This window comes from Mugil cephalus, chromosome 17, assembly GCF_022458985.1.
Source record: "Mugil cephalus isolate CIBA_MC_2020 chromosome 17, CIBA_Mcephalus_1.1, whole genome shotgun sequence".
Taxonomy (NCBI): domain Eukaryota; kingdom Metazoa; phylum Chordata; class Actinopteri; order Mugiliformes; family Mugilidae; genus Mugil; species Mugil cephalus.
The window spans coordinates 9,248,964-9,273,861 of NC_061786.1; the positions used below are offsets into that span (position 1 = coordinate 9,248,964).

The 24,898-nt window shown below is 45.6% G+C and overlaps 1 protein-coding gene across 5 annotated transcripts in view; it reads right to left on the reverse strand.

The window, feature by feature from the left end:
- Nucleotides 1-24,898, reverse strand: part of LOC125023617 (formin-like) — a 49,218-nt gene that overhangs the window by 20,814 nt on the left and 3,506 nt on the right. For 3 of the 5 annotated variants that reach the window (XM_047610998.1, XM_047610995.1, XM_047610996.1), the window contains exons 3-8: nucleotides 18,123-18,289; nucleotides 13,507-13,627; nucleotides 11,887-11,948; nucleotides 9,587-10,308; nucleotides 7,096-7,237; nucleotides 2,609-2,696 (exon numbers count right to left, since the gene is read on the reverse strand). In XM_047610998.1, coding sequence (XP_047466954.1) covers nucleotides 2,609-2,696; nucleotides 7,096-7,237; nucleotides 9,587-10,308; nucleotides 11,887-11,948; nucleotides 13,507-13,627; nucleotides 18,123-18,289 — 1,302 coding nt within the window. Of the gene's footprint in view, nucleotides 1-2,608; nucleotides 2,697-7,095; nucleotides 7,238-9,586; nucleotides 10,309-11,886; nucleotides 11,949-13,506; nucleotides 13,628-13,740; nucleotides 16,266-18,122; nucleotides 18,290-24,898 lie in introns of those variants that run through there. The other 2 variants (XM_047610993.1, XM_047610997.1) reach the window with 2 other exon arrangements.

Genomic DNA, 24,898 nt, shown 5'->3' on the forward strand with positions numbered 1-24,898 from the left:
ATGGCTTAGTGATGCCAGGGGAGGAGGGCGTCATAAAGGGAGGGATGGCTCGACTGCTCCCGGATCAGCCGGCAGTTGTCTGCCGGGTGGTGTCAGGCGAGAGGGGCTGCACGCCAACTACTGCTCCGAAATCAGGCTCTTTTCTCAAACCAAGTAGAAACACTGCAGTGAAACCTACGCGGAATTTTTTTTCGCTATGCGGTTAAAAGTGGATAAATTAGGCCATACCGTGTAACCGCTGCCGTGGTCTCTTTCCTAAATGCATAATAATAATGAATGAACTTAGAAACTATGTGATAATGGAAAGTGGTTAATGTACTACAAGTAAATGAGAGTCATAAATAAATGTCAGTAACAAGAGATAATTTGCCTTAATGGCTGAAAATTTAGAGCACAAAATATAACCACAGCATTTCTCCTCTCCCATCAGTCCCTCTCCAATAGAACAAGAAATGCCTCCAAAAAAGAAAGAAAAAAAACATGCTTTAATTGTTGGCTTGTCTTGCTAGCTTACACCAGGTAAAATTCCTGTGCACATTGTACATTTGGCCAATAAAGAGATTCTGAAAAACATGATAATAAATAAAAAATCAGTGTAAATTTTCTCTTGAATTTCAGTCGTGTGCAATTGCAACGATCGACCTTTTAGTATAAACATTTCTAGCATTTAAATAAGTGTAGTTTTTGGTATCCGTGGGAGCTCTCCTGTACCCTACAGGTACAGGTCAACGCAAACAATATCAGCAACAACAATTTCGAACACCACCCCCGCCTTTCCAATCACACACGACTTCCAGCTAACAAGGTAATACTTTGCATTCTGGCCCCCAGCTGTTCTGTTGCAGAGAAGCTGTCAATGTGGTCCCGGCGTCTGGATCAGAGAAAGCGCTGGAGGTCCATTTCCTACATCTTATTAGAGTGGATTATTCAGTCCCTCAGCCATGCAGCCGTCAATCACACACCAAAGGGGGGCCTGCTCCAGTGTGCACAGGAGCACTCTGATCTGAGGGGGAGCCGGATATCTCTCCACACCGACAGATCAAAGCCTGCCTGCCAACGGCCTCACACCCTCTCCTTCCACTTTTCACTCCCGCGTGTGTGTGTTTGTGTGCGTGCGGCGAGGTGAGGTGGTGTGTGGGGGAGAGCCTCCCCTTGCCCTTGAACCATGGTGGCCCTTGAGGTCCCCCAGTCACTTCGACGGGTGCAGCTGACCCCCTCTCTCTTAACCAGAGCGCGGCCTCCTCTCCCCTCTCTCTTCCCTCCCTAGTAGCTGTAATACATTCTGACCATGTCTTTTAATTTGCAACAAAGGAGGCAAACAGCAAGCCAGACTAGAGCCCTAGATGCTTATAGCCCTTCCTCATTGTCAGATCAATGTCCTTTCACATACACCTCCCATTAAGCAAGGAACCGCCTCAGTGTGAGCAGTCTTTTTAACAATTATGACACTGAACGGGGAAGGACTGAAGGCAAAGGGAAAAAAAAATTTAAACAAGAGCCAGGCATGTTGACTTATTTATTGCAACTTGGAAGTGTTTGTACAGCTCAGTCACATCCATTAAGTCATGGAAATAAACAATATAGCAACCCACGTTACAACTAATCCTCCCATTAGAGCCAACGACCGAACACCGACTCTCAGACGCTGCAGTGTGAGCAGGTCTTTTTACCAAACCACCTCTACAAACTGACACTGGAACGGGGTGAAGGGGACTGAAGGCAAAGGGGGGGAAAAAAAAATTTAAACAAGATGGTCGTGCTGGTGTATGTGCTTCTTGGCCAGTGTTTGAGGCGGTTTCATGTGGTAGCGCAGTGTCTGCTAACTGTGGAAGGTGGTTTTGTACATGCTCAGATCATTAGTGGGGTGTCAGTCCCATTAGGCTTGTGGAAACCGTCACTGGCTACAATAAACAGATCTGCTGGCCGCGTGCTCAGACTAGCAGGCGGCAGGCACTCTCCGCCACAGTCCCAGGACAGGACTAATTCCTGGCCCATCTACGATGTCCCCAACGCACGTTCTGCGTGTTTACACACCCGTGCACGTTCTCAGACGCATGCACGCACGCACGTGCACGTCGGCATTTTCCGCAGAAAAACCGAGCAATCAATCTGTGCATCTCTTTAATGAAGGAGACGAGCAATTTGATTTTAACCAGGGCGAGAGGCCTCGCAGAAAAAGAGAAAAGCTGCTTTCACCCCGCTGCCGCCATCTCACAGTTAGACAAATCGCTCCAGTTTCTTTCCCGATGTGGTAACTGGAAAAATCATCTACTTGAAATTCAAATCAATCCACATTTAAAAAAGAAAAAAAAAAAAAAAAGAAAAGAAAAAGAAAAAAAATTGCCCAAGTAACAAATTAGTAGCTGTCAAGTGGAAGGAATTTATACCCGCTGCTGCTGGTTTGCTATCTCATCTCTTAAAATAACTTCATCTGTACTTCATCAGGAGTCATCCTCAATTTATTGCTAAACGGGAAAGTAAATTTACTTTATTAACGGCGGAATCTAAATAGGAGCCTTTTTTCCTCAAAAGACGCAAGAATGACATCATTGTGTTCACAAGCTTCCAGGGGTGTTAGACGGACTGACGTCAGAGAGGACTTTTTCACCTTGCTGGATGTCTTTCATCTCTAGATGCAGGCTGGATATGAGGATGCCGACCGCCTGCGAGCGCTTCCCGTCGAGCAGCTTGATAATCTGGAAAAACAGGAGATGGCAAATGTTATCAAGCTTTAAACGTTAATAGACGTGGGAGGAAAAAAAAAATGCAAACCGCAGCATCCAAATGCATTACTTGACACGACACTTGAACGAGATGATATTGCCGTCTTTAAACCAAATGAAACCTCCTCCCTCCTACTCAGTTATCCAAACACTGACGTAAAAAGAAAGTGAGGAATGGACAGTGACTTGCCTGGCTGAGTAAGCAGATGAGGGACGATGAGCGCGAGAGATCACCCCGACGCCTCAGCGAGTCTAAGCAGCCCGTGAATCATCTGGACCGACCCAGACGGCCAAACCAATCAATTCTCATTGCGTTAACCCATCGCCGTGACGCTAACGACCGGGAAATGTGAAGCTCGCACACGCACACACACATAGCTGGTAGCCACTTTGTCATGTCGCATCAGCGAGGGCGCAAAGTTAATCATGAAAGCACCTCTTGTAGTTCACCCCGAAACACGTGTGAGATATAATCAAAAAATATCAAGTCGCAGTGAAAGTACAAAGGCAAAAGTTGCGCCATAAAAGGACAGTCTAGAAGAGCAAGGCGAAGAGAGGCAGGGCTTTTATAACAAACTATAAATTCACAGGATTTTTATTTGTGCCTACACATGGTCACAATTACTTATGACTGAATTAGCCGTAAAGCCAGAGAGAGTTTTGGCAAGGTAAAGCCCCGCTCTAAAAGTTAATGTGTCAGGCTTCTTCATTAGGTATTATGGCGTTGTCGGCTACTGAGCTGTCCAGTGGGAGCTGGAGAGCAGAAGCCTTAGAAGTAGGTATTGCATTACAGGGCGTTAGTGGGTGCCATGCTGCTTCCAGCTCTATTACCTGGATCACTGGGGATCTCCCACTCTGGGGACTTGAGACGGCTGAGGACCAGGCTTTCCCAACACCTCTAATTAACCACTTTGGACGGGCCACACTAAAAGCAGCCCAGGAGCTCTTCCCGCTCGCCGTGCCTGCAGAACTCGCCAATTAGCCTAAACAGTTAAGTTAATGAGAAAAGACAACTGATGCTGGATGCTTGCTTTCAGACACGCAAAACAGCCCGGGCAAGAGGAGGGAGCCGCGCGATGCTGATGCTGAGGCAGGTAGACGGCAATAGCTTATGGCTCCCTCCTGTGGACGGAAAGAAAACTGAAGGCGCTCCCTCACTTGAAGCTGCTCGGGGGGCGCTCGGACAACAAAAGGAAGAGGGAGAAAGAGGGGGAAAAAAGTGAGCGGGCTAAGAAAATAAACAAAATGATGGAAGGAGACGCTGGAGTGTCAGGGGTCTGAGCTGAAGCAGGTGGCTAATGTTGGGTGATGAGGGCTAGGTGATGCAGATTCAGAGCCGAGCGGATAGTTTACACAGCCGCGGCCGAGCAGCCAGCTCGCTCCGCGGTGACCGTCTGTCTGACTATCTGTCTGGAATCGCCCCGGCACACGTTACAATAACAACCAGATCAAGACTTCCCATCAATAACCACCTGCTATACACTCCGTGACCCCAATCTCGCACCCGCTCTCCTACGTCACGGCCAACACTTCAAATATGTCTTCAATAAACGCTCTACGATTGCTCATAACTTATTCCCATAAAGCCTGCTGTTTGTTTAATAAGATCCGCCACATAGAAATTTGATACAGCGTTGATTTATGCACAGTGAAGAAATTGCAGCTTTTGTGTTTACTGATGTGCATATTTGCACACGCACAATCTCAGCGGCACATTTAGCAGGAGGGATTTCTTCATCCTCGTCCAGCTCTCCCTCCCTCCTCATCACTCAAGAATGCACCGACATGCCCATCCTCTACAACCCCCGCGCGCCCCCCACCCCACCCATCCACTACACCCCCATAGGTGCCTCGTCTTCACTGCCTCCTCCTAGCCAGAGGAGCGGGGCCACATGCATGCAATTACACCCCTGGTCCAGTCCGGTCCGGTCTCCCCTGGTGGTAAGAGCCGCGTCATGTCATCTCCTCAGCTTTGATATGCTAATCAGCGGAGGGAGACGGGCTCCAGAGTAAACAAGAGCTTTGATTTCTCTATGGCACACATGATAAAGATTAACTCACTCATGTAGGCATCGGCCGCATCCATCGAGTTTTTAGACTTTTGGCGTGTGCAGTCGCTGGAAAGCGGGGAAGTGGCTCATATGCATAATGTACACACACATTCCATTCCCACCCATTCATCTCCTCTCGCCGCACAGAGCCCCCCGAGGGAGGGGGGGGGGCTAGCATGATCTGGCAACACTTTCTGAGCAAGTGCATAACGGCTTGTGAGGACGTGCTGTCATCACACACGTGCTTTTTCGAGCACGCACGCACACACACGCACAGCCGTGCATCCGCCGGCAACTTTGGATTGAAAGTGTCTGCTGTGCTGACAGGGACCGGAGCCGCGGCGGCCGCGTGCGAGTTACGCGGAGGGATGCACGCCACTGTCTGGTCAGACTGCGGCCACATTCTGCACGGGAGATTTACTGTGCAGCGGATCTCACCGAATTCCAGCCAGGTAAACATTCTGATTAGGTAAACATTTACAGAGCCCAGGTAAGGATAAATGAGCAGGGCAGGTGATTCGTTAGAGAAACGTAAGCTCTAGCAGATGCTTGCGGACGAGCAGCCAATCAAAATTAGGCAACGGGCCGCCATCTGTGCTAAAACACATTACTTCCTTCATATTTCCAGTAATATTAGTAAGTAAGCAGAGCCAAAATCATAACAGTTTACAAGTAAAAAGCCTCTTAATGTGGATATTTCCTGTTTTTTTTCAGATGGAATAACTTTGGTTTTCAGGCTGTTGATATTTTGTAACATCGGCATGATGGATCTGAGGTCTTTTAAGGTCGTGCTTTACTGCCTGCTCATGTTTAAAGCAACATGGAAAAATAAGCCACAGATTAATTAGTCAGTTGAGAAAAGCAGTACATTCAAGTATTGTTTCACATCGGCACAGGTCCGATAAGATGAAACTAACATACTACTCATGACTACTGCTTCACTGTCATTCCACCTCCGTCTCAGTACTATGCTCTACTACTACATCCTCCTCTTTTTCACCTCAGTGCTTCTCTTTTGCCCTTTTCTACCTCCGGGCTGCGTTATTCTCAGAAGCAGCTCGTCTTCAGTCTTCACTCCTTCCTTTTTCCTCTTGACTCTCCCCCAAATATTGTTTCTCTTCGTCCCCTGACCTTCGCCTTCTCTCTTTCCCAACTGTTAACCAGCTGAACTTCTTGGAAACCATCGGCTGAAGTCATCAGTCAGTGATTCAGATGATTTCTCTCTCAAATGATTTCTCTCCCTTTCACGGAGAGTCTAAACTTTCAGGGATAAAAAATTATTAAGTAAACAAGTTTCTATTATTTCGGTGACCTTTATCGGGACTTACGAACAGGCTGGAGGAAAGAGAGGCTTTTAAATCCTAGCGTTGCACGGTACAATTACTACTGGATAATCTCAGTGCGGGGAACAAAACGTCTAAACATAGATACGGTCCTTCTTCCAGACACTAACCACCGAATGTCATATTGGAGTTTTCTTCTCTGATACAAAGTTAAATCCACAGTGTTTTCATCGGTGTGGTCAAACCTCCCCCAGGCTGATGTCAGCCCAGACAGGAGACAGTTGACAAGATTTGTGTCTGGCTGCCTGAGTTGGATCAAATGTTGGACACTTTGAGTGACCAGACTGAATGGAGAGATCTGGGGATGGAGATCAAGGACAGAAAATCACACACACGCACGCACACACGCACACACACACACACACACACGCACGCACACACACACACACACACACACACACACGGGCGCGCGCACAGCGGCCCTCAGGAGCAGAGTGGAGCCTCGACAGATTGATCAGAATAGGGGATGCGTATGGATTTAGCGGGGAGAGTCTGGGGCAGTGGCCGATTTTTAACTGCCCGGACGCCACGGTGAGGACCGCGAGGCAGCCAGGATGCTGACACAGCGCTGGCTGCGGGAGAAGTGCAACGTAGCAGGATTGGACAGGCCGTCAACAAGTGAGTCTTTGTTGAGTAGAAGGAACGGCGGATCAATCTTGCAGAAAGCACATCTTCGCTGACTGTTCTTGGCCTGTGTCGCCTATAAAAACTTGAAAGCTTGCACAAATGGAAAATAAATATGAAGCCGTACCTACAATACAACACAATCTTGCAGCGCTACCATAGACCGCTGAAAAAAAAAAAAATATATACACGAGGGAGTGAATTTGATAGCCTGCGTTGGTCCCGTCTAAGACCTGGCAAATAGAGGCAACAGCCTGGAGGAGGACTTGATGAGGCTCACAATCTATTTCTGGCTAAACATGTCAGCTCGCCATTACCAAAAGAATTAGAACATAATTGAGCAACTGAATGTACCTTTTTCGCTTTGGTTTTCTTCTCATAGGTGTCCGACAGCGGCTTCTTCTTCGGCTGCAGCGTGGCCTTAGAGAAGAGATCCTCGAACTCATTGGCGTTGACGATGTTTGGCTCCTTCAGAGAACCCCATAGTGTGTTGTTGCTGGAAACAGAGAACGCATTTTAATATAGTTCACGGTGAACGGCAACATCGAAGTTACTTGAGCTCAATGAACCTCAGAGTTCTATTTGTGGAAGCTCATTTGATGTTTATTCGACCTGTTTTCCATTTTCCATTTTGCTGTCCGGCAAAAACTTGGCAGGAGCGTCTCCCGCTTTAAAAAGTACACTGTTTATGAGCTAGGTGATAAAAATAACAAAAGTGCAGGATTTCTGTAATAAAGGATCATTTCCCGCAAGGACAAAAATAAGGGAGGCAAGTCTGTGTTACAGAAGTTGCTGAGTAACATGGGAAAAAACAAACAGAGGCAGAAGCGAGAACAAGAGGTGTCTGAAAGTGAAGAGGATGTTCACCGCTTTGCTGTTGCAAACGCATTTCTCAATAACTCAGCCCATCTGTCTGCACTCTCCCTGAGTTAATCAAGTGGACGTTAACGACGCAACCACTTATTGCGAACAAAAACTTTAGAATGATGGTGTTTATGTTTCGCATTATCTTTTCACACGTCGCGGTTCGCGCTGCAGGCCATCCTTCAATGACATCACAGCTCGTCCGGGAGCTCTTGAGCCAGACAGGACGGTCAGTCCTCCCAAATCAAGCCCTGTCAAAAACCAGGAACAAAAACCCGGACAGGAAACACTAAGTTCATAACGATCAACTCAAGCACAACAGTGACTCAGTTAAGGTCAAAGTCCAGTTGCTATTATAACTCATCTTGCAGCGCTGAGAGTACTTATAATAACAGTGTTTACAATAAAATTCTCTTTTGATTTTGCTCTCCTTTCTGTAGAACATTCTGTAACTCTCAACCCAACACGGGCCAGGAAGCTCGCTTGGAAAAGTAAAATACCCCCAAGCCCACCAAAAAATTTCCATGCACATTCTAACTGACAGGATTGTGACTGTGATTCAAATCCACCCTTAAAGGTCCTCTTTCTCTGTAAGCAGCTTCCCAAGACAGTGTGTTCTGCACGCTGCCAACTGCCCTCTGTGTTTCTGCTGCCTTTCACACACCGGGCATCATTTCAAACCTTACACCGCTAGCCCCCCCCCGCCGCCCCCGCCTCATAACTCAGACCCTCACACCATTAATAGAGATCACACAGCTGATCCAGCTATAGTTAAACATCTGACCCATTTAATTCCCCTTAACTTTGGCCCTTTACAGTTAAATTTATAGCTGACATGAAACTGTAGAGCAGTCAGTCGTTCCCCCAACTAATCCAGCCATGGAAATACAAGGCCATAAAGCTGGAAGGCTGGCACTCAAGAGGCAACAACCACAGCCACTGTAAATGGTCTGGATAATCCACTTACTATTACAGAGTGCCTCAATAGGGCCTTTAGATGAGGGAGTGTGGGGCACCAACCACATCTCTGATATCTATCTGGATAGGAGTGTTCAGGCCTGGGGCTGAGACCCCATTAGCTCACGACCAGTGAAGCCAAAAAGCTTCATGTCCTGCAGAACAACAGCATCTCTGTTTCACCTCTGGCTGCTGGATGTGTCGGCCTTTACCCCGTGGCAATCTGCAGCACTTCCCCCAAAACAACGAGTTTAGACCAAAAACATGAATGGTCAAATCAAACTTCAAATTTTTAGAGATTTTAACTTTAGCCTGACTTTAGCTGTATGTTTTTTTGTTGTTTTTTTCTGTAGTTGTTGGTCACATCAGCTATAATATCTGTATTTGGAACTAAAGTTGAGTGTGACGAAACCAAAACGTCGGTATTGGCACGAGCAGGCCAGGTGAAAGTGGGAAAACATTCAATAAAACTGATAAGGCATAACATTATGACCACTGGCATGGGAAGTAAATAACATTGACCATCTTGTGACAATTTAGCATTCTGCTGGGCCAATTTTGGACCTGACATTTGCGTGAATGTGGTAGACATGCATCATCCACCGAGACTAATAACCAGGCACCCCCACCCCCACAGCCATGACACTCCTTGATGGCACCGGCGATCCCCAGCAGGATGCCACCAAGCACACACACAGAAACTCAAAAAACACGAAGAACAACACAAGGTGTTGACCTGGCCTGACCCCTCCCCTCAACACATAGGACCCAAAGGCCCCCACTAACAACATTCTGCTGCCAGACACCACAGGACACCCTCAGAAGGCCCATGTCCATTCTCTGATGAGTGACAACTGTTTTGGAGGCACAAGGGAGACCTACACCTACAGCATACTATATTAGGAAGGTTTAAAGAAAGGTAAGTTTCTTGAAAAGCCTTGTGTCATGATATTAAAACATCTCATTTATCTTCTGCAAATTTATGAAAATAAGTGTCAAACTCTTTAAGCAGTGTTATACGTACTTATTGTCCTGTATCTGTATTCTAGTCCAGTACAGAGGCTTCATGGGACAGGCTGGCTCGACGGTAGGTTTCCGTGGGGCCTTATCCACGTTTTGGCTGAGACTAAACCCTCCCATAGGCGGCGGTGGAGGGGGGCCGCAGCCTGGAGGAGGGGGAGGAGGAGGCGGGCCACCTCCAGGTAGGCCGGGAGGAGGCGGAGGCGGTGGGGGTGGCGGGCCACCTCCAGGCAGAGGAGGAGGCGGAGGTGGTGGCGGCGGCGCTCCAGTGCTGCCTGGAAGAGGGGGAGGTGGGGGAGGAGGGGGTGGCGGTGGTGGTGCTCCTGAAAGGCCTGGCGGTGGAGGTGGGGGAGGCGGAGGAGGAGGAGGAGGTGGAGGAGGCGGGGGTGGTCCAGGAGTCCCCGAAGAACTTTCAGCTTTTAGATTCAGTCCGATAGAGTCCAAGTTGAGTTTCTTAGGCAGGTTCTGGGTGGGGCTTTGAGCGATGCCACCACCATCACCCTCGGGGCTCTTAATGAAGGTCTCCCTGTCTGTCTGGATGCCCACGGTGCGGCAGGTTTTCGGTGGTGGGTCCTCCGCAGTGGACACGGCAACATCCCGGAGCTCACAGTCCTGGCCCACCTTGTACCACTTGTCTCTTTGCATCTTCGCAATGACTCCCTCCAGCTGTGATATTGAGACTGCATGCTCACCTCGCAGCTGGAAGATCTGAAGCTCAAAGTCAGACTGTAGGGAGCAGAATGCCAGATATAAAACAAAACAGTCATTTCTCATAGTAAAACAGCGTTGGGCGATAGACGGTGTTATTCCTGGAACAAGACTTGGATGTAATTATTCTTCCAAGGGGTCTTGAGGAACGTGATTCTTTGAAAAAGCAGCACATCAAACATATTCACATTAAATGCTAATCAGGAGATAATATCCAATTCTCACAATAAAAATCTGCGCACTCCAGTTTTCATTTGACAGTTCAGACAATGAAAAACAATCCAACCAAAGCGAAGTATTGATTTGGGACAGAAAGGAAATTGTTTCGCAATAAATCTTACACATGTTCCTGATTAACTCATGTCAGTTTAGAAACAGAATTAGGCACGTTCGCTCCCTTTGTTGTGGGCTGACTGCGGTACATGTTTTTCTGTGTCAGCATCAGTCCTTTAAAGGTCGACATCAAATTAAGGGCTCTCAGAAGACCGGCTACAGAAACCAATTCTGAGGTCATACGTTTCGAGGAAGCGGTCCACAAAGCAATTTATGTGCGGTATAAATTATGTAGCATTATGGGCAAAATTCATTTGTTTTCCAAGAGCAGGTTTAGGTCTTGTTTAAGGTGAAAGGCGACAAAACACACCTGCTAAATGCTGCTTATGATGAATGGAAAACCTTTAAGGGGGATTTGGAGAGAGTGTGGAGACAAAAGACATGTCCATCATAGATGGACTGAACATTGCAAATTTTAAAATTCTGATCTTAAGCATGAATTTTTGTATCAAAAGTGAAGAATGCAAATGTAAAAGTTACTTTTCGAGTCATTGCGGAAAATAGAAAAAGGACATTTTTTCATGTTGCATCATGCGACAACTCAGTCAGACCGCAATTAAATTTCATACACAACGTCTCTCTTTATTATACAGACACACAGACTTACTGCGACTAACTTCGTCTAGCTGTCTGGAGTGGAGCGCGCCGTTTCACTGAGCGTGTCAAAAGACTTTTTACAGACACTACCTGGCATCTTTAACTCGGTGACATCTGTAAAGTTTTAGTGCTGTGAATAAAATCCTCAGTTTGAACTGCCGCAGCTGTTGCACCTCAACATGTCACGCTCACTCTGTGCCATCTTGTGGTCGAGATGGTTAACTGCTATGGCCGATGATACTTACAAAAAGGGCCTCATGGCTGAATTTGCACTTCACGTATTCCTAAAATAAATGACTGACTGCACAAATGTATGGCTAATCCTTGTTTTACATATTTCAAATACTTTTGTTTCAGTGCTTATCTTTGGTGTCAGTATTTGGTAAGTATACAGAGCCTGGTGGGAAGACCAACATGATTTTTTTTTTTGTGGCAGAGAGTTGGTCTAGAAACTATGTTCTCGGAAAGATCATTAGGTCAGGATTTATGACATAAGAGTCCCGCACAATACATGCACATCATCTGAGCCCTATGTTTGATGTAAACAACAAAATGGCTCTGATTGGCTGTGGGACTATCAATTGCATGCATCATTACACAAGCTAAATACTACAAACCTGGCGGAGATGGTTAATTTATCTAATTTTCAGCCATATGACAACTTACATGCATCCTCTCCAGATCTTCCTTGCACTCTCTCTTGAGCTGCAGGAGTGCAGCCTGATGCTCTGAAAGCAGGCAGAAAAAACAACTTGAATTACAACAGAAAAGCACTCAGTGTTCTCCATTTTTTTAATAAAAAGAAACAGGTATTACAGTTTTATTTTCTTTAAGTACTAGGTGAATAAATATGCCAATCTGAAAAGGGAGAGCGATGACAACAACGTGTAGTGCTGCCTTAAAATAGTTCTAGTTAAATTCTGCAGCAGGGTGGGTCGCTCCCATTATAAAGGGCCACATCTCCAACTCAACCAACCAGTTTTGAATTCTAATGCCGTCTGGATGAAGAGAAAACATCATGTCAAGCCAAGAAAACAAATAAAAACTGTTCATGTGCTGACTTTTCAGCAAAGTTACAGTGACATTAAGGAACATGTATAAATACAAACCACAGATATATGAAGAGGATTTACTTTACTTTGTAAGACCACAAAGTAGTCGTGTCTCAATATTGAAGATTACCTACACTGTAATGGAAGTTAATTAACAACAGTCCATCCTTGATATCTCCCTTTCTGCTTCCAGTGTATTTCATTTCAACATGTGTCTGCATTTCCCTTCACAATTAAGACATTTTGTCGCAATCAAGCCGCAAACACGTGAAGAACAACTCTGTTTGTATCACATGCACAGTTTATTGTCCTGCACAAAGCTGTGGTACAGTAATGATTAATCTGAGTCAATGATGACTCACGCCAGCGTCAGAAAGTCAGTTCAAGCTAACGATTCTCAACAGAAAGACTGCAGGTTAAAATAGGTCAAAAGCGTGCAGTTTATGCAATTTCGTAAGCATTTCGTTTTAGTGTCATAAATGGGTGGATTAAGAGCAAAGGTTTTCACAAGCGTGTTTATCTATACGGCTCACATTCTGGGCTATAGCTCTCAAATTCCACCCGCTGTTGTCTTTCCAGAGCAAAAACTGGAATATAGAGCACGGACCACTGGAATAATCCACATTAGATTGTCTTAATCTATTCTCAGGAATGCAGCTGCACCACAGGGAACATTTAGCAGCTGTTGCAGCGCTGCTGTGTGTTTGGCCTCACTGTACCTAGAAACCCGAAAGCAAATCATTTCTCTTAAATTGAATCAGAGTGCTTTTATCCTATTTGGGTGTCTTGACATCTTTAGAGTACTAGAAGGGCCAAACATGGCGCGCTGCCCAGAGGGTACTTGATTCCATTAAACTTTCTTTTACTCTGCAGCACATACAACACGCTACTCTGCGATGCGACAAACACCGCATCATTAAGGCGTGTAAATGGATTTAGGATATGTGTTACACCCTTCTGCTGATACTTAGCATGACTAGTTGCAGACGTCCGACGTTATCAAGGGCTCTACTTTTGTTTCAGTGCTTTAAAGCTGAAACCCAACCCAGAGCTTTCAGCCACACAGGACGTCCATTCATGGGACAAACATTTTAGTTTATCTCCAATGGTCCTTGTCAACAAAGCCAATCAGTGTGTGACGTGTCAGCATGGGCTTACGAGGCATGATCCTCTGTCAGCGTTCCCCTCATTACACGTAAATACAGGTAGCAGTGTCTGAGCCTGACGTTCTTACCTGCCTCTGTGTACTTGAGTCCCACCTTCTCTTCCTCATCCTTAGGTTTGGGCGGGGGCCACACGGCCTGCAGACGCCCAGGGGTCCGGTCCTCGCTGTCTGTAGGAGACGTGGTCTCGGTCTGTGGGGAGAAAACACATCACCGGCCTGTTTAACATTTTGTTTGTGGTGAATATAATCGAGCAACTCCACAAAAATGTGCGGTTTCATTATTTTAATTGTGTGATGACATACGATAGTCTCTGTGGGAGTCTTAACTTCCTTGGTACCATATTTTGAGGTTCTCTCAAAAATGGACCTCAGGCTTTCTTTGTCGTTCTTGATTTTCTTTCTCACTGCCTCTACATCCACACTTTCTGTATTGTCCTTTTTGACAACCTTGGGGCCAAAAATGTTCTTGAATGTTTCATATGCCAGGTCGGAGGTTTTCTTTTTTTCCGGCGTGGATGTGGGAGTTTCTGCGCCTGGGGTCTTCTCTCCAGCGGCTTCCCCGCTGTCAGACACTTTTTTGCCAGGCGCAGGATCAGCCACTTGCAAATTGTCGGACTTCTTGACGTCGTCGTGGCTGTCTAGGTTGAGCAGCTGGTTGAGCTGTCCCATTACGCCGCTTTTCGTTTCTGCTACTGGTTTGGGCTGAGCGTGTTTTTTGACTGAAGAGGGTGTTTTCTGCTCGGGAAGGAGCTTGGCTTTGTTCACAGTCTTCTTGAGGCTGAGCAGGGCCAGGTCGGCATCCTTTTCGCTCTGCTTGATCTCTGACACCACCACCCTGTCTTCCCTCACCGCCCCTTTCTTCAGAACCCGCAAGCCGCTGAACAGAGCCGGCATCTGGAAGGATGGAGCCGAAGAGAACGCAGGGTCTCTGGAAGTGGATGAAGTGGACGATGTAGGCGGGGTAGGTGGGGTGACAATGGATGAAACTGGTGTTGTTGGTGTTGTTGTTGTTGTTTCTGGTGTCTTTGGAGAGGTTGTGTGCTGTGTGGCATGTGGCTTGTTGTCACCTGTGGACTCCTGAGGTGCAGATGACGATAAGGAGGGTTTCTGAGGTGACAAACCACTAGTGTCTAATGCCTCTTTTTCAGGAGTCTTTGGACTGGAGGGAACAAGAGAAGACGTCTGGACGGAGTGAGGCTCCTCAGGCTCCTTGTCGGCCTCAGCGTTTTGCTCACTTGTCTCCTCTTCCTTCTGGGTATTGTCTGTCTGCTGTAATGGTGAGGTCACATTAGCGCTATGGCCCGTAGGCTCCGAAGCCAGATGCCCGGAGATGATGGAAGGAACAGGCTGAGAACAGTCTATACCAGCATACTCATCGCTCTCCTCCGTTCCTACATCCCACATATTATTCTCTCCAGGAGCAAGCGTTTCCACAATCACAGACACCGTGGGAGTACTCTCCCTGGGAGTGAAGCAATCTTCCGGTTTGAAAGCCAGAGCTTTCCTTCTGACAAATTTATCAGAATATAAAATAGCTTCTACGCGGGATCTCTCTGTAAATTTGTGTGTTCTAAACACAGGCATTTGGTACTCCGATTCATTGGCAACCTCGAGCCCCTCTCCATCCTCATTGTTCACTGTGTCATTGTCCTCTTCAGGTAGGGTAGACTCTTTGGTCCTCGCAAGGTCCTTTGACAGACTGTTGCTGCTGTGGGCCACCTCCTCCTCGTCATCATTTTCTGTGTCACTGTATGTTTCTACCCTTCTGACCAGGACCAGGTCTGGGTCAACTGAGGCTGCTTTTTTGTCAGAGTCTTCAACTAATGATTCAACATTTTGCTTTGTATCACCGGAAACAGCTGCGTCGCCTCTTCCTTGGAGCTTTAACTCACTGTCAGCAGTTTGACTGAGGTCAGCTACAGGTGTCTCTCCATCTGGCAGTTCCTTGAAAGACGTCAGCACGGCCGACTTCACGTCTGAAGAGTCATTCCAATCACGAGTGAATACTTTGCTGAAGGCATTCACCAGGGAGGTGGTGAACTGCTTCCCCTGTTCGTCCGGGTTACTGCTTAAACCATCCATTTTTGTTCAAAGTGTCACTCCAACCGAGAGCAAGAAGAGGCAAACCCGAACAGGTAGCAATCCAAGCGCAGTTTTCATTGAAAATGTCACAAAAGAGTTCATCTCCGCACGTCAGCTATCCCAAGCTGCTCGTATTCCACCTCCACCATAGGCAGGCAACAAAAGGCTTTTGTACGGACAGATCTCCCAAGCTCCTCTTTCCTTATCCGAGAGAAAACCAGCTACAACGAAACTATCCTGTAATTCTGTTCAGTGATACACCATACTTCCATAACATCACAAGAATACTACTGACGGTTTGTTGTCAGTGGTAAAGTTTAGTCTCCTCCCTGCGAGCGGAATTCCCATGATACTGCAAGTGAAGTCAAGCTGTTCAGTGGCTGGAAGCATGTTGTTGCTGTAATCTCCCTGGGACAGCAGGAGAACAGAGTTCACCTGCCTTTCACAAAAGCATTTCCAACTGCTCTGACACGCTGAGCGGTATTATCCATGAAGATATGGGTTATACTTCTCTGTTTGCCGGTGTACAGTCTGGAATCCAAGAGGCTTGTAGTCTGAGTCCTCCTGTGCGTGTCTGACTAAGCTTACAGGATAGCCTTGTGTGCCGCTGTGTGAGAATGACACCTCAGGTTGTAAAAGGAGAAGAAAAAAAAAGAGTTTCACTGGTTTACCCAGTCACCTCCCCTCAGGTCCCTCCCATGCTGGGAGGGGACCTGCAGAGCCAGGAACCACAGGTGTCTGATTACGTGTGCTCACTTCCGTAAAATGCCGGCCGAAGGGAAAGAGTGAACACAGAGGCAGTCAGTCTGTGGTCAGGTAGAGAGCTGAGGAGGTGCAGTAAAACAGCACTGCACCATTAGCTGTGACCAACTGCAACACTGGGCTTAAGACGTGGAGATTAGTCAGGCTGGCCGGGGCCAACTGTGGCTAATGTGCTAAAACGCTAATATTTGTGATTAGCAGACTGTTAACACTGAGAACAAAGGTGAATTCAGAAAAAATGAGAGATTTTAATCCACCTACCTTCATTATGAACGGTTACATACAGAGAACTCACACCTTAGACACAAACTGGAAGTTTTGTGGACAACCTTACTAGCTAATGCTAGCTAAGATTTACATGCTAACAACTAGCTATCAGGTGGAAAAATGATAAACCATATTCCCCATCTCCCAACTAGTGAGATGGGGTTTTAACTTTAGGGTTTTAACTGTTTTTTAGATTATCCTTAATTATACATTTTCCATCATCTTTGCAAGACTTTTGAATAAATCTTAGAAGAGAAGTGAGTTCAAAATGCGGTTGCCCTTGACAACCAAAAGTCAAGGGCAGTCAAGTTTCCTGAACACATTCTTTGAGACCAAACTGCCTGACTGAATCTAGACTGGGTTAAAAGAAACACTTTGTTTAACATCTTGCTTTGCAACTCTTGCTTTACTAGAACCCAAAATCAAATAAGAAAAATGAAAACACAAAACATGGAAGAACTGATGATTCCAGTATGAAAAAAACCTGTATAAATAATGGGATTATTCCAGAAAAAAATATATTTGCAGATATGCAAGTCTTTGTCACCTTTATTTATTTATTTATTTTTTATCAATATTAAGAACCAAACTACATGAACTCTTGTAATCAGATTTTCTAAAATAAATAAACAATAACACAAATAGAAAGGGGGTTTCTGCGGCTGGGGAATTAAGTTATGTAAGAGCGGTATTACTTCAGACACACACAGTAAATCTCTCGGGAGGTTGTGTTAGGAAAAGACACAACTGATCAGCTCAGTGATGGAAGGTTATGTAATCACCACACATCGAAAAAAATAAATTTAAATATAACTGTGTAGTGTCGTCACATCACTCCATTCAGCAGTAGGTGTGTTTAGGTCATATGAAAGTATGCAGCCTAAGTATGTGAGGTATCACTTTCATAACAATGCTGAGTTGCTAATTTTGTACAGCCTGCCCTTTGTACCGGTATGTTAACCAATTGTGCTTCCATCAGAGCTGCTATTCTGTTTTAGGAAAACAATGCAGGCTTGTGCAGACACACAACCCGTCTACAACCACACCCAGATAATGTGCCTCATCTGCCACAGGAATGAAGGTTTCTGCGTGACGGAATCTGGACAGCCTTCCCGAGACGGAAATAGTTTTTCCATGTCCATGTCTCAGAACATTTGTTATTTATTGGCATAATTAAAGCTCCAGGAAAATTGCGGATTGGGTGCTGCAGGCATTTTGTATAGAAACAATGAATTGCAGTGGTAGTGAAAACATACAAATCGTTCCGGATAAAATAACAAAATGTTCAAAAAAGGATGAAAGAGAATGGCTAATTTTCTTTTGTTTACTCTGAACACAGGAGGTTGGAGTGGAATGGTCTCAGACAGTTTTGGCTTGGGACCCTGGTCTGCAGATTAGAACCCCTGACCTGTTAATCCATTTCTAAGAGTTCATGATCAGGTGATTAAATGCCAGGGTGGAGAGAAATCCCTATGAGTCCCACGAGGGGAAAAACAGAGCGCTATAGAACAATGCTCTGAGTGTATATGTCAGACAGCTAACTTTCTTCTTCAGGGCTTTAACTGTGCTCTCACCGTGCACTCCAGCTTGGGGTAGTAAGGTGTGTCGCCGATGATGTCATCCTCAGGAGGCGTGATACGCAGGAAGTCCAGGTGATCGGGGCGTGGAACGTGCGAAAGGGGTTCCTGGGGCTCATCGCCATCCAGCATCCAAATATCATCCTGACGCAAGAGGGAATCTTCTACAGAAACAGAAACAAACAAACAAACCCACGGCCACAGGGTAATTATGTTGTGCAAGGCATCACAGCGGAAATTAATTGCGAAAACACCCAACATAACAAGGGCGATCGGGCGTGACACAGCACAATGAGCAGCGCTGAAGCGAGTTGTTTTCCTGCGTCGTCTCAAAATAACAATAGCAGAACAAGGTAAAAAGCATACATCATAATCTCTGAGCATCAGACAGGGAGCAAGAGAGGCCCCTTTTCAGCTGCAGGCTTGAGGGCACACAGTTATTTTTATCTTCACTTAGGAGGCCCTGTTCTCATGGTCAACGCAGCCAGAGAGACTCATCGATCCAATAAGGAAAGATGGCTGCTTCAAAAACAAGCACTGATTTGTAGTCGTGACACGTTCACTGTACCAGAAGCATGCTCAGGACTACAACTGTACTGCAGCAAAGTTAAAGGTAGGCGTGCGCTTATTCCTGAGGCCCAGATGAAGAGGAATCGCTTGACCTGAATTCCCCTTAGGAAAGACCTCCTTCTTCAAACCCTGCCTCAGTATGAGTGGAATGTAATCACAAAGACTGCTCAGAAACAAAGCTGAACTCGACTTCCCGGTGCTATTTCTTCCTGCAGTGAGCTGCAAAGGCTGAACTCGTTGAGCGCATTTCTGAGCACCTGGTCCTTTCATATTTACTGCTCAGAGATGTGCGGCAGACACAGCATTGACCTGCGGGACTAAAGTCCCATGGACAAAGTGAATTACATTGACTTCAGGAACCCAGCATTGAAAATTCAGTTCTTGTCACTTGTGCGGAAACATGACATATCAAGATGCATGCATTCACTTAGTCTGGGTCGCGCTAAACAGAGGAAAAGCTAAGTGGTGCGGGTTGGGGATAGTGAGGACAAAGAATACAGGAAAGAGAAGAGGACACTGTGAGGGGGGAGGCGCAGAATCTTGGTGACCTCAATTTTCTCCAGTTGTAAGACAACACCTTGACCTGTTTTGACCAAACTATGCGGTGAAAACTGAGAGTTACTCATCAAGTCCTGTTCGATAAGACGCTAAAATATCTCATTACTTCGGTATGTGATGGCTATCCTTACAGTGTTACTTGCCCTCCGCACAGCAGTCAATTCTTACGGTTCGGAAGTCACCTTGAATAGATCCCCAGGGTCTTGCGTGTGTGCCAAATGCTTTACATTCACTTATGACAGACCACACACGCACAGCAAAAATGGACACAGACCATCTTGGTAGGGGTGGGGGTGGGGGGGGGGTTGCATTAAAAAAATGAAAGCATTGAAATGCAGCCTCAGTATTCCACCACTATCGCTCATTATGAGCCAGCAGCGAGGTCCGCAGTCCCCCATAGTTATCTGGGTCTTTGACAGCAGGGGTAAAAAAAAAAGGCAGGATTAGATTAATAACTTTTCATTATGATAATGCAGCGCTGCACAGTCCCGCAGTGGGAACTGCTGACTGTAGGCTGGGACGGTTCCAAATGCAGATTTAAACCCAGGCTGGACAAGTGAAAGAAACTACTGATCAGAAACAGCTCTCTCTCTCTCTCTCTCTCTTTCTCTCCCCTCCTGCGCCGTCTTGTCTAAGGCTTATCCACCTGCCACAAACACATTTTGAAATATGTTTTGTATATCCCTTCATGTCTTAATGAAATATGTACATATTTATGGCGCAATCTTGAAGGAATTCACCTGAATGGAAGCCAGCCAATCCCTTAATTATTTATAAGGTGAACCACACTGCCACCATCTGGGCAGGGAGAGGAGAGAACATAGCTGTATTCTTGTAGTTAAAGCAAACAGCTGTGAGCTCTTTGCTGCATGCTGGAGAGAAAGACCCAGCGACAGAACGCACAACACTGCAATGTTAGAATTGTACACAGGATATGGAGAAGGAGCCCTTCAATGCATTAGGTAATGAAGGCACTGTGCTTGGTTACTTGCCAGCAGATTTATCGCTCTCCAAGATGCATGTGCACACAAACAGCGAGGCTAAATTTACTGGCCTTGGGGAGAAGTGCACGCTTATTGCCATTTAATCTCACTCTCCCCCTTCTGCTCTAAAAGCCAGGAGTGGATCACACTGTCTGTAAGTGAGTGAACGCAGGGCTGGGCAGATGAGATTGAGTTTGTCTGCCGGCTGATATAGAGTTTGGTTTGACACAGAGTAATGTGCTTTTAACTGCGTAATGCCAACCAAAGCAAAGATCTGTCCAACAATAAATATAATACAGAGTCCTGTAACAATGTCTGATACAAACACGTAAATAGCCTGTCTCACAGACAGAGGTCTCTCTTTGGAAACACATGTGCTGGCCGACAGTATCTTGATGAGATGGTTTTCTGCGGTAATGTCAGTGTTTTCATTCTAACAATAAATCCATCCGCGTTTGCCGTGGCTCAGAGGCCGCACGGACCTGACAGGTGGGTTTTGTTGTTGGATTGATCTGCCAGTCACTCCATCAACTGGTCATCACTCACTCGGTAGACAGATAAATCTTTCCGGAGGCTGTGCAGAGCTCTCTAAAACAGGCATGAAACCACTAACCCTTCCACGGGCCGTCTGTCTACTTCAGCAGCAATACTGTGAGTGATCCTGATAATTTCTTTTGTATTGTTAAAGACTACAGCCACAACATTAAAACCAGTGACAGGGGAGGGGGGTAACATTATTTATTTTGTTGCAATGCTGAAAAATCTGGTCCTTGCATTCAGTTAGATGTTAGTTAGACACCTAAATATACGCAGACCGGGCACCCCACCCCATTGCAGCGACACTCCCTAATGGCAGCTGCCTTTTCCGGTAGGACAATGCAGCTTGCCACACCACAAAAGCTGCTTAGCAACAACTAAGAAAACATGAAAAATAGTCCAGGTTGTGGACTGGGCTTCAAAACACCCCATACCTCAAACAGATCAAGTATCTGTGGGAAGCTCTGCAACAAAATGATTCACAGAAGCCCCTCCCCTCAAACCACAGGTCCCGAACAAAGACTCGAGAGAACACCCTCAGATGGTCTGTGTCCATTTCACTGGAAACTTTGTGGGATGCTAAAGGGAGAACTACATGACATTAGGCAGATGGTTTTAATGTTGTGACTGATGAGTGTCAGCCTCATCTATACAGACCTAGAGAATTCACAAATTAACAAGACTCCCACAGAACAGATTCTTATTAAAAACACTCAAGCAGCTTTGCCCAGTGCGCCATATTTCATCCACTAAAATCTGTAACCTCGTCATTCAAAGTAAAACTGGGCCATGTGGCAGCCTCTGTCCCCCTCGTCCCCCTCAGCCAAGACGATTTTTTTTATAAATCATGAAAAATGCAGGATTTATAAATCACTCAGCTTACATGCTGCCTGTTACAGCCAACACAAGCTTGTTAGCTGTGCGTGACTGACTGGTTTGGCTGCCTATGCTGAGGTCCCTCCGCAAATAAAGTCCACTACAATTGGAAACTAAGGGAAGAGTGGCGTGGTGCCCTGGCTGAGAGCCAGAGCAGAAATGTGGCATGACACGACACTCGCAGAGATGTCATTACATTATCTGAAATGTAATTTTTAGGGCTAATGGAACATTCAGGGCTGAGGTAAAGGGAAAAGTGCTTTTACTGCGACTGGTGGATCCCTCCTTGGGATATGGTTCCACTGGTGTGTGTAGCTTCAAGAGAATCCATTTAAAGCTGAAAATGCTCAAAAGCTTGAAATGGAACATAGCTTAAGTTTGCTAGTGTAGCCAAGTCGTTTATTAAAAGAAAACAGGTTATACGTTAAAAGAAAAGGACCTTTGTGCTCCGTTTTTCCCTCTATGCACTATGCAGCTCAGAGCCACAGCGTGAGACGGACTGAGAGAGAAGCTCTCTTAGCCTGTTTTGGCAGGGCAGACTTCATTATCTGAACAGAGCTGGGCCTTGTCCTCACCGGGTGGAACAATGCCGCATGGCAGCGCAAGTTTCGTTGAATGACAGGTCGCAGGGAGAGCGGGGTGATACACTCTTGGTTTGCACTTATCAGTTTCACATGTCCTTGCTGGAGCATATTAGTTAATCTGATTATGGCACTGACTACCATATGTCAGAGAATAGTAAACAGGGTACTAAAGAAGGGCGGAGTAAAGAGAAAGGTGGGTGAGAATAATGCTCGACTGGTTTCATAACTTTACTTTACTACTTCAGTCCTGATAAGGCATCATGGAGGGGCTGGGATCAGTTTTTCCATCAGGGGTGAAAGCTCTGCATTCACCTCCACAGGCTCAAGAGAACAGAACAGAATCGGCCTTCTTATTCAATCTCTACCGATCAATCTCGACCTAACCTGTTCTTAGCAGGTAGAGTCTGCTCTGGCCTTTCTTTTCCCTAGCATGGTCACTGCAGTCCAGTTTTCTGTTCAGGGGAACACCCAGGTACTCATAAGAACTATGTCCCTTGCCTTGGTTTTATATACATTCATCTGGAGGCAAAATTCCTGGCACCAGACTACAAAGTCACAGATGAGTCCTCTGTATTCTCCTTATCGATCGGATGAGCCGGGCGACTGCCAAGACATCGGAGAATTTCTGCAGATGACAGCTGGCTGAAGGGCGTCTAAAGTCAGCAGTGTAGAGGGAGAAGAGTAAGGGGACCAGGACAGTTCTCTGAGGAGCTCCTGCGCTCCAGATGACCATGCCCTCATGTACTAGTGTCTATTGGTGAGAAAGTCCAATATCCAGGACTTGAGGTGGTGGTCCACTCCTGCGTACACCAGCTTGTCCCTCAGTATGACTGGATGCTGTGAGAGCACTGGAGAAATCAAAGAACATGATTCTCACAGTGCTCCCAGGCTTCTCCAGGTGTGAGAGAGCTCTCTCCAGGACTTTGATTCTGGGCTGGCAGGCAAACCAAAGCGGATACATCGGCCATAGATGGGCAAGGATCAAACTCTACAGTATTTTCATCAGGTGAAACGTCAGTGCCACTGATCTGTAGCTGTTCAGAGCTTTAGGATCTGAAGCACAGATATCACACAAAGTGTTTTCCACAGCTGAGATAAGCTAATAACACTTAACTCAAATATCGATGACAGGCCGATATTGGACGATAAAAACGGCCTACTGATACACTGGTCTGGCATGCACATCTTGACTATTTTGTTTCAATCTCACAACCACAGTTTCTGGCCGGGCTGTCAAGTGATAATCATAAAGAGAAGCTATCCCACATGACATAGATATTGCATAAGGTGCAATGTTCTTTTACACCGAGTACAGCTTAAGAGCATTAGCACATGAAACAAACAAGAAAATTTGTTACTATAAAATTACCATTACCATCTGCATGACCACGCTCATTAACAAGCACCAAGCTTCAATTAGAGAGCCCAGATTAAAGAGCCCGGCTCATAATTAGTTCGACATTTGCAAACCATGAAGGGCCAGGCTTCACACTGACCCACTTAGCCACTGTTGGCTGGACCCTGTGATGTTCATTTATCTGCGTTAACATCTGAAGTGTATTCAATTACAGAGCAACTCAAGGGCGACCTAGCAAACAGCCAAGACACAGCAAAATAGATGCAGGGAATTTATATACGATTAAAGGTTTAAGCTTTCACTCAGGGGATTCACTCTGCAGCATGTAACTTGTGGCAGGAATGCTGTAAGACACAACACAAGTGCATCTCGTTCAAGAGTTTCACATGGACAGCTCACAGGTTATAGCATCACGTTCAAAAAATAGTCTGGTTTTATATCATGTGAATTGTGTGTGTTTGTCTGGGCTATTTATTCCAATATCCAGCAGTTAGCATAGCACCACAGTGCTAAGCTTTCCTTCTCCCTTTAGCTTAGCACTGCTGTCAGTGCTGCTTGGATGTGTACATGTTGGTCTGTGATGTAACAACTCAAATAAACTAGCTTCCGTAAAATATTCATATTGTTCCTGAAATAGACACAGAGAGACGTTGTTCACACTGATCCATCCATGATTTATCAGAAAATTACATAACTGATAGAAATCCAGTTGTTTGCCGTTTCAGATCAAAGGACTGATTGTGAATGGAATGATTAACTACATTACGGCTGCAGATGCAAAATAATGAGACAAAGTAGTATCAAACAGGATTTAGTAGTTTGGAGTGATTCCAGGAAAGGTGTACATTTTAAAGTGATCTATTTTTTATTTTATTTTTTTTTTTCAGTCCAATCAGGTTGATTTATCAAAGCCTGGATACGATTGACCTTTTTTCCCCCAAAGTCTGGGAACAATTGGGATCTGATTTTATACAAGGCATGAGTGAAAGGAGTTGGCTTAGGATTCTTTTCCCATTACTCAGGGCAATATTTCATACGGATCCATTGCCAAAAAAAGGTCACTAACAAAACACATTTTTTGTGGCTACTTAAATGAAACAAACTTATTCTTGACTTTTTGTCATCTGCAACAGTACGAAATGTTCTGTGTGCATTGGCAACTGGCTGTCGCCTGGTCTTGATTTAGCATTATTATTTTAGATTGCATATGAAGTATCGTACTGCAACGTGATTCCTTAACAGCAAAGTCACCACATACACCCAATTCATAATGATGAAAAAATCTTTTATATATCTATGTTGTGATTA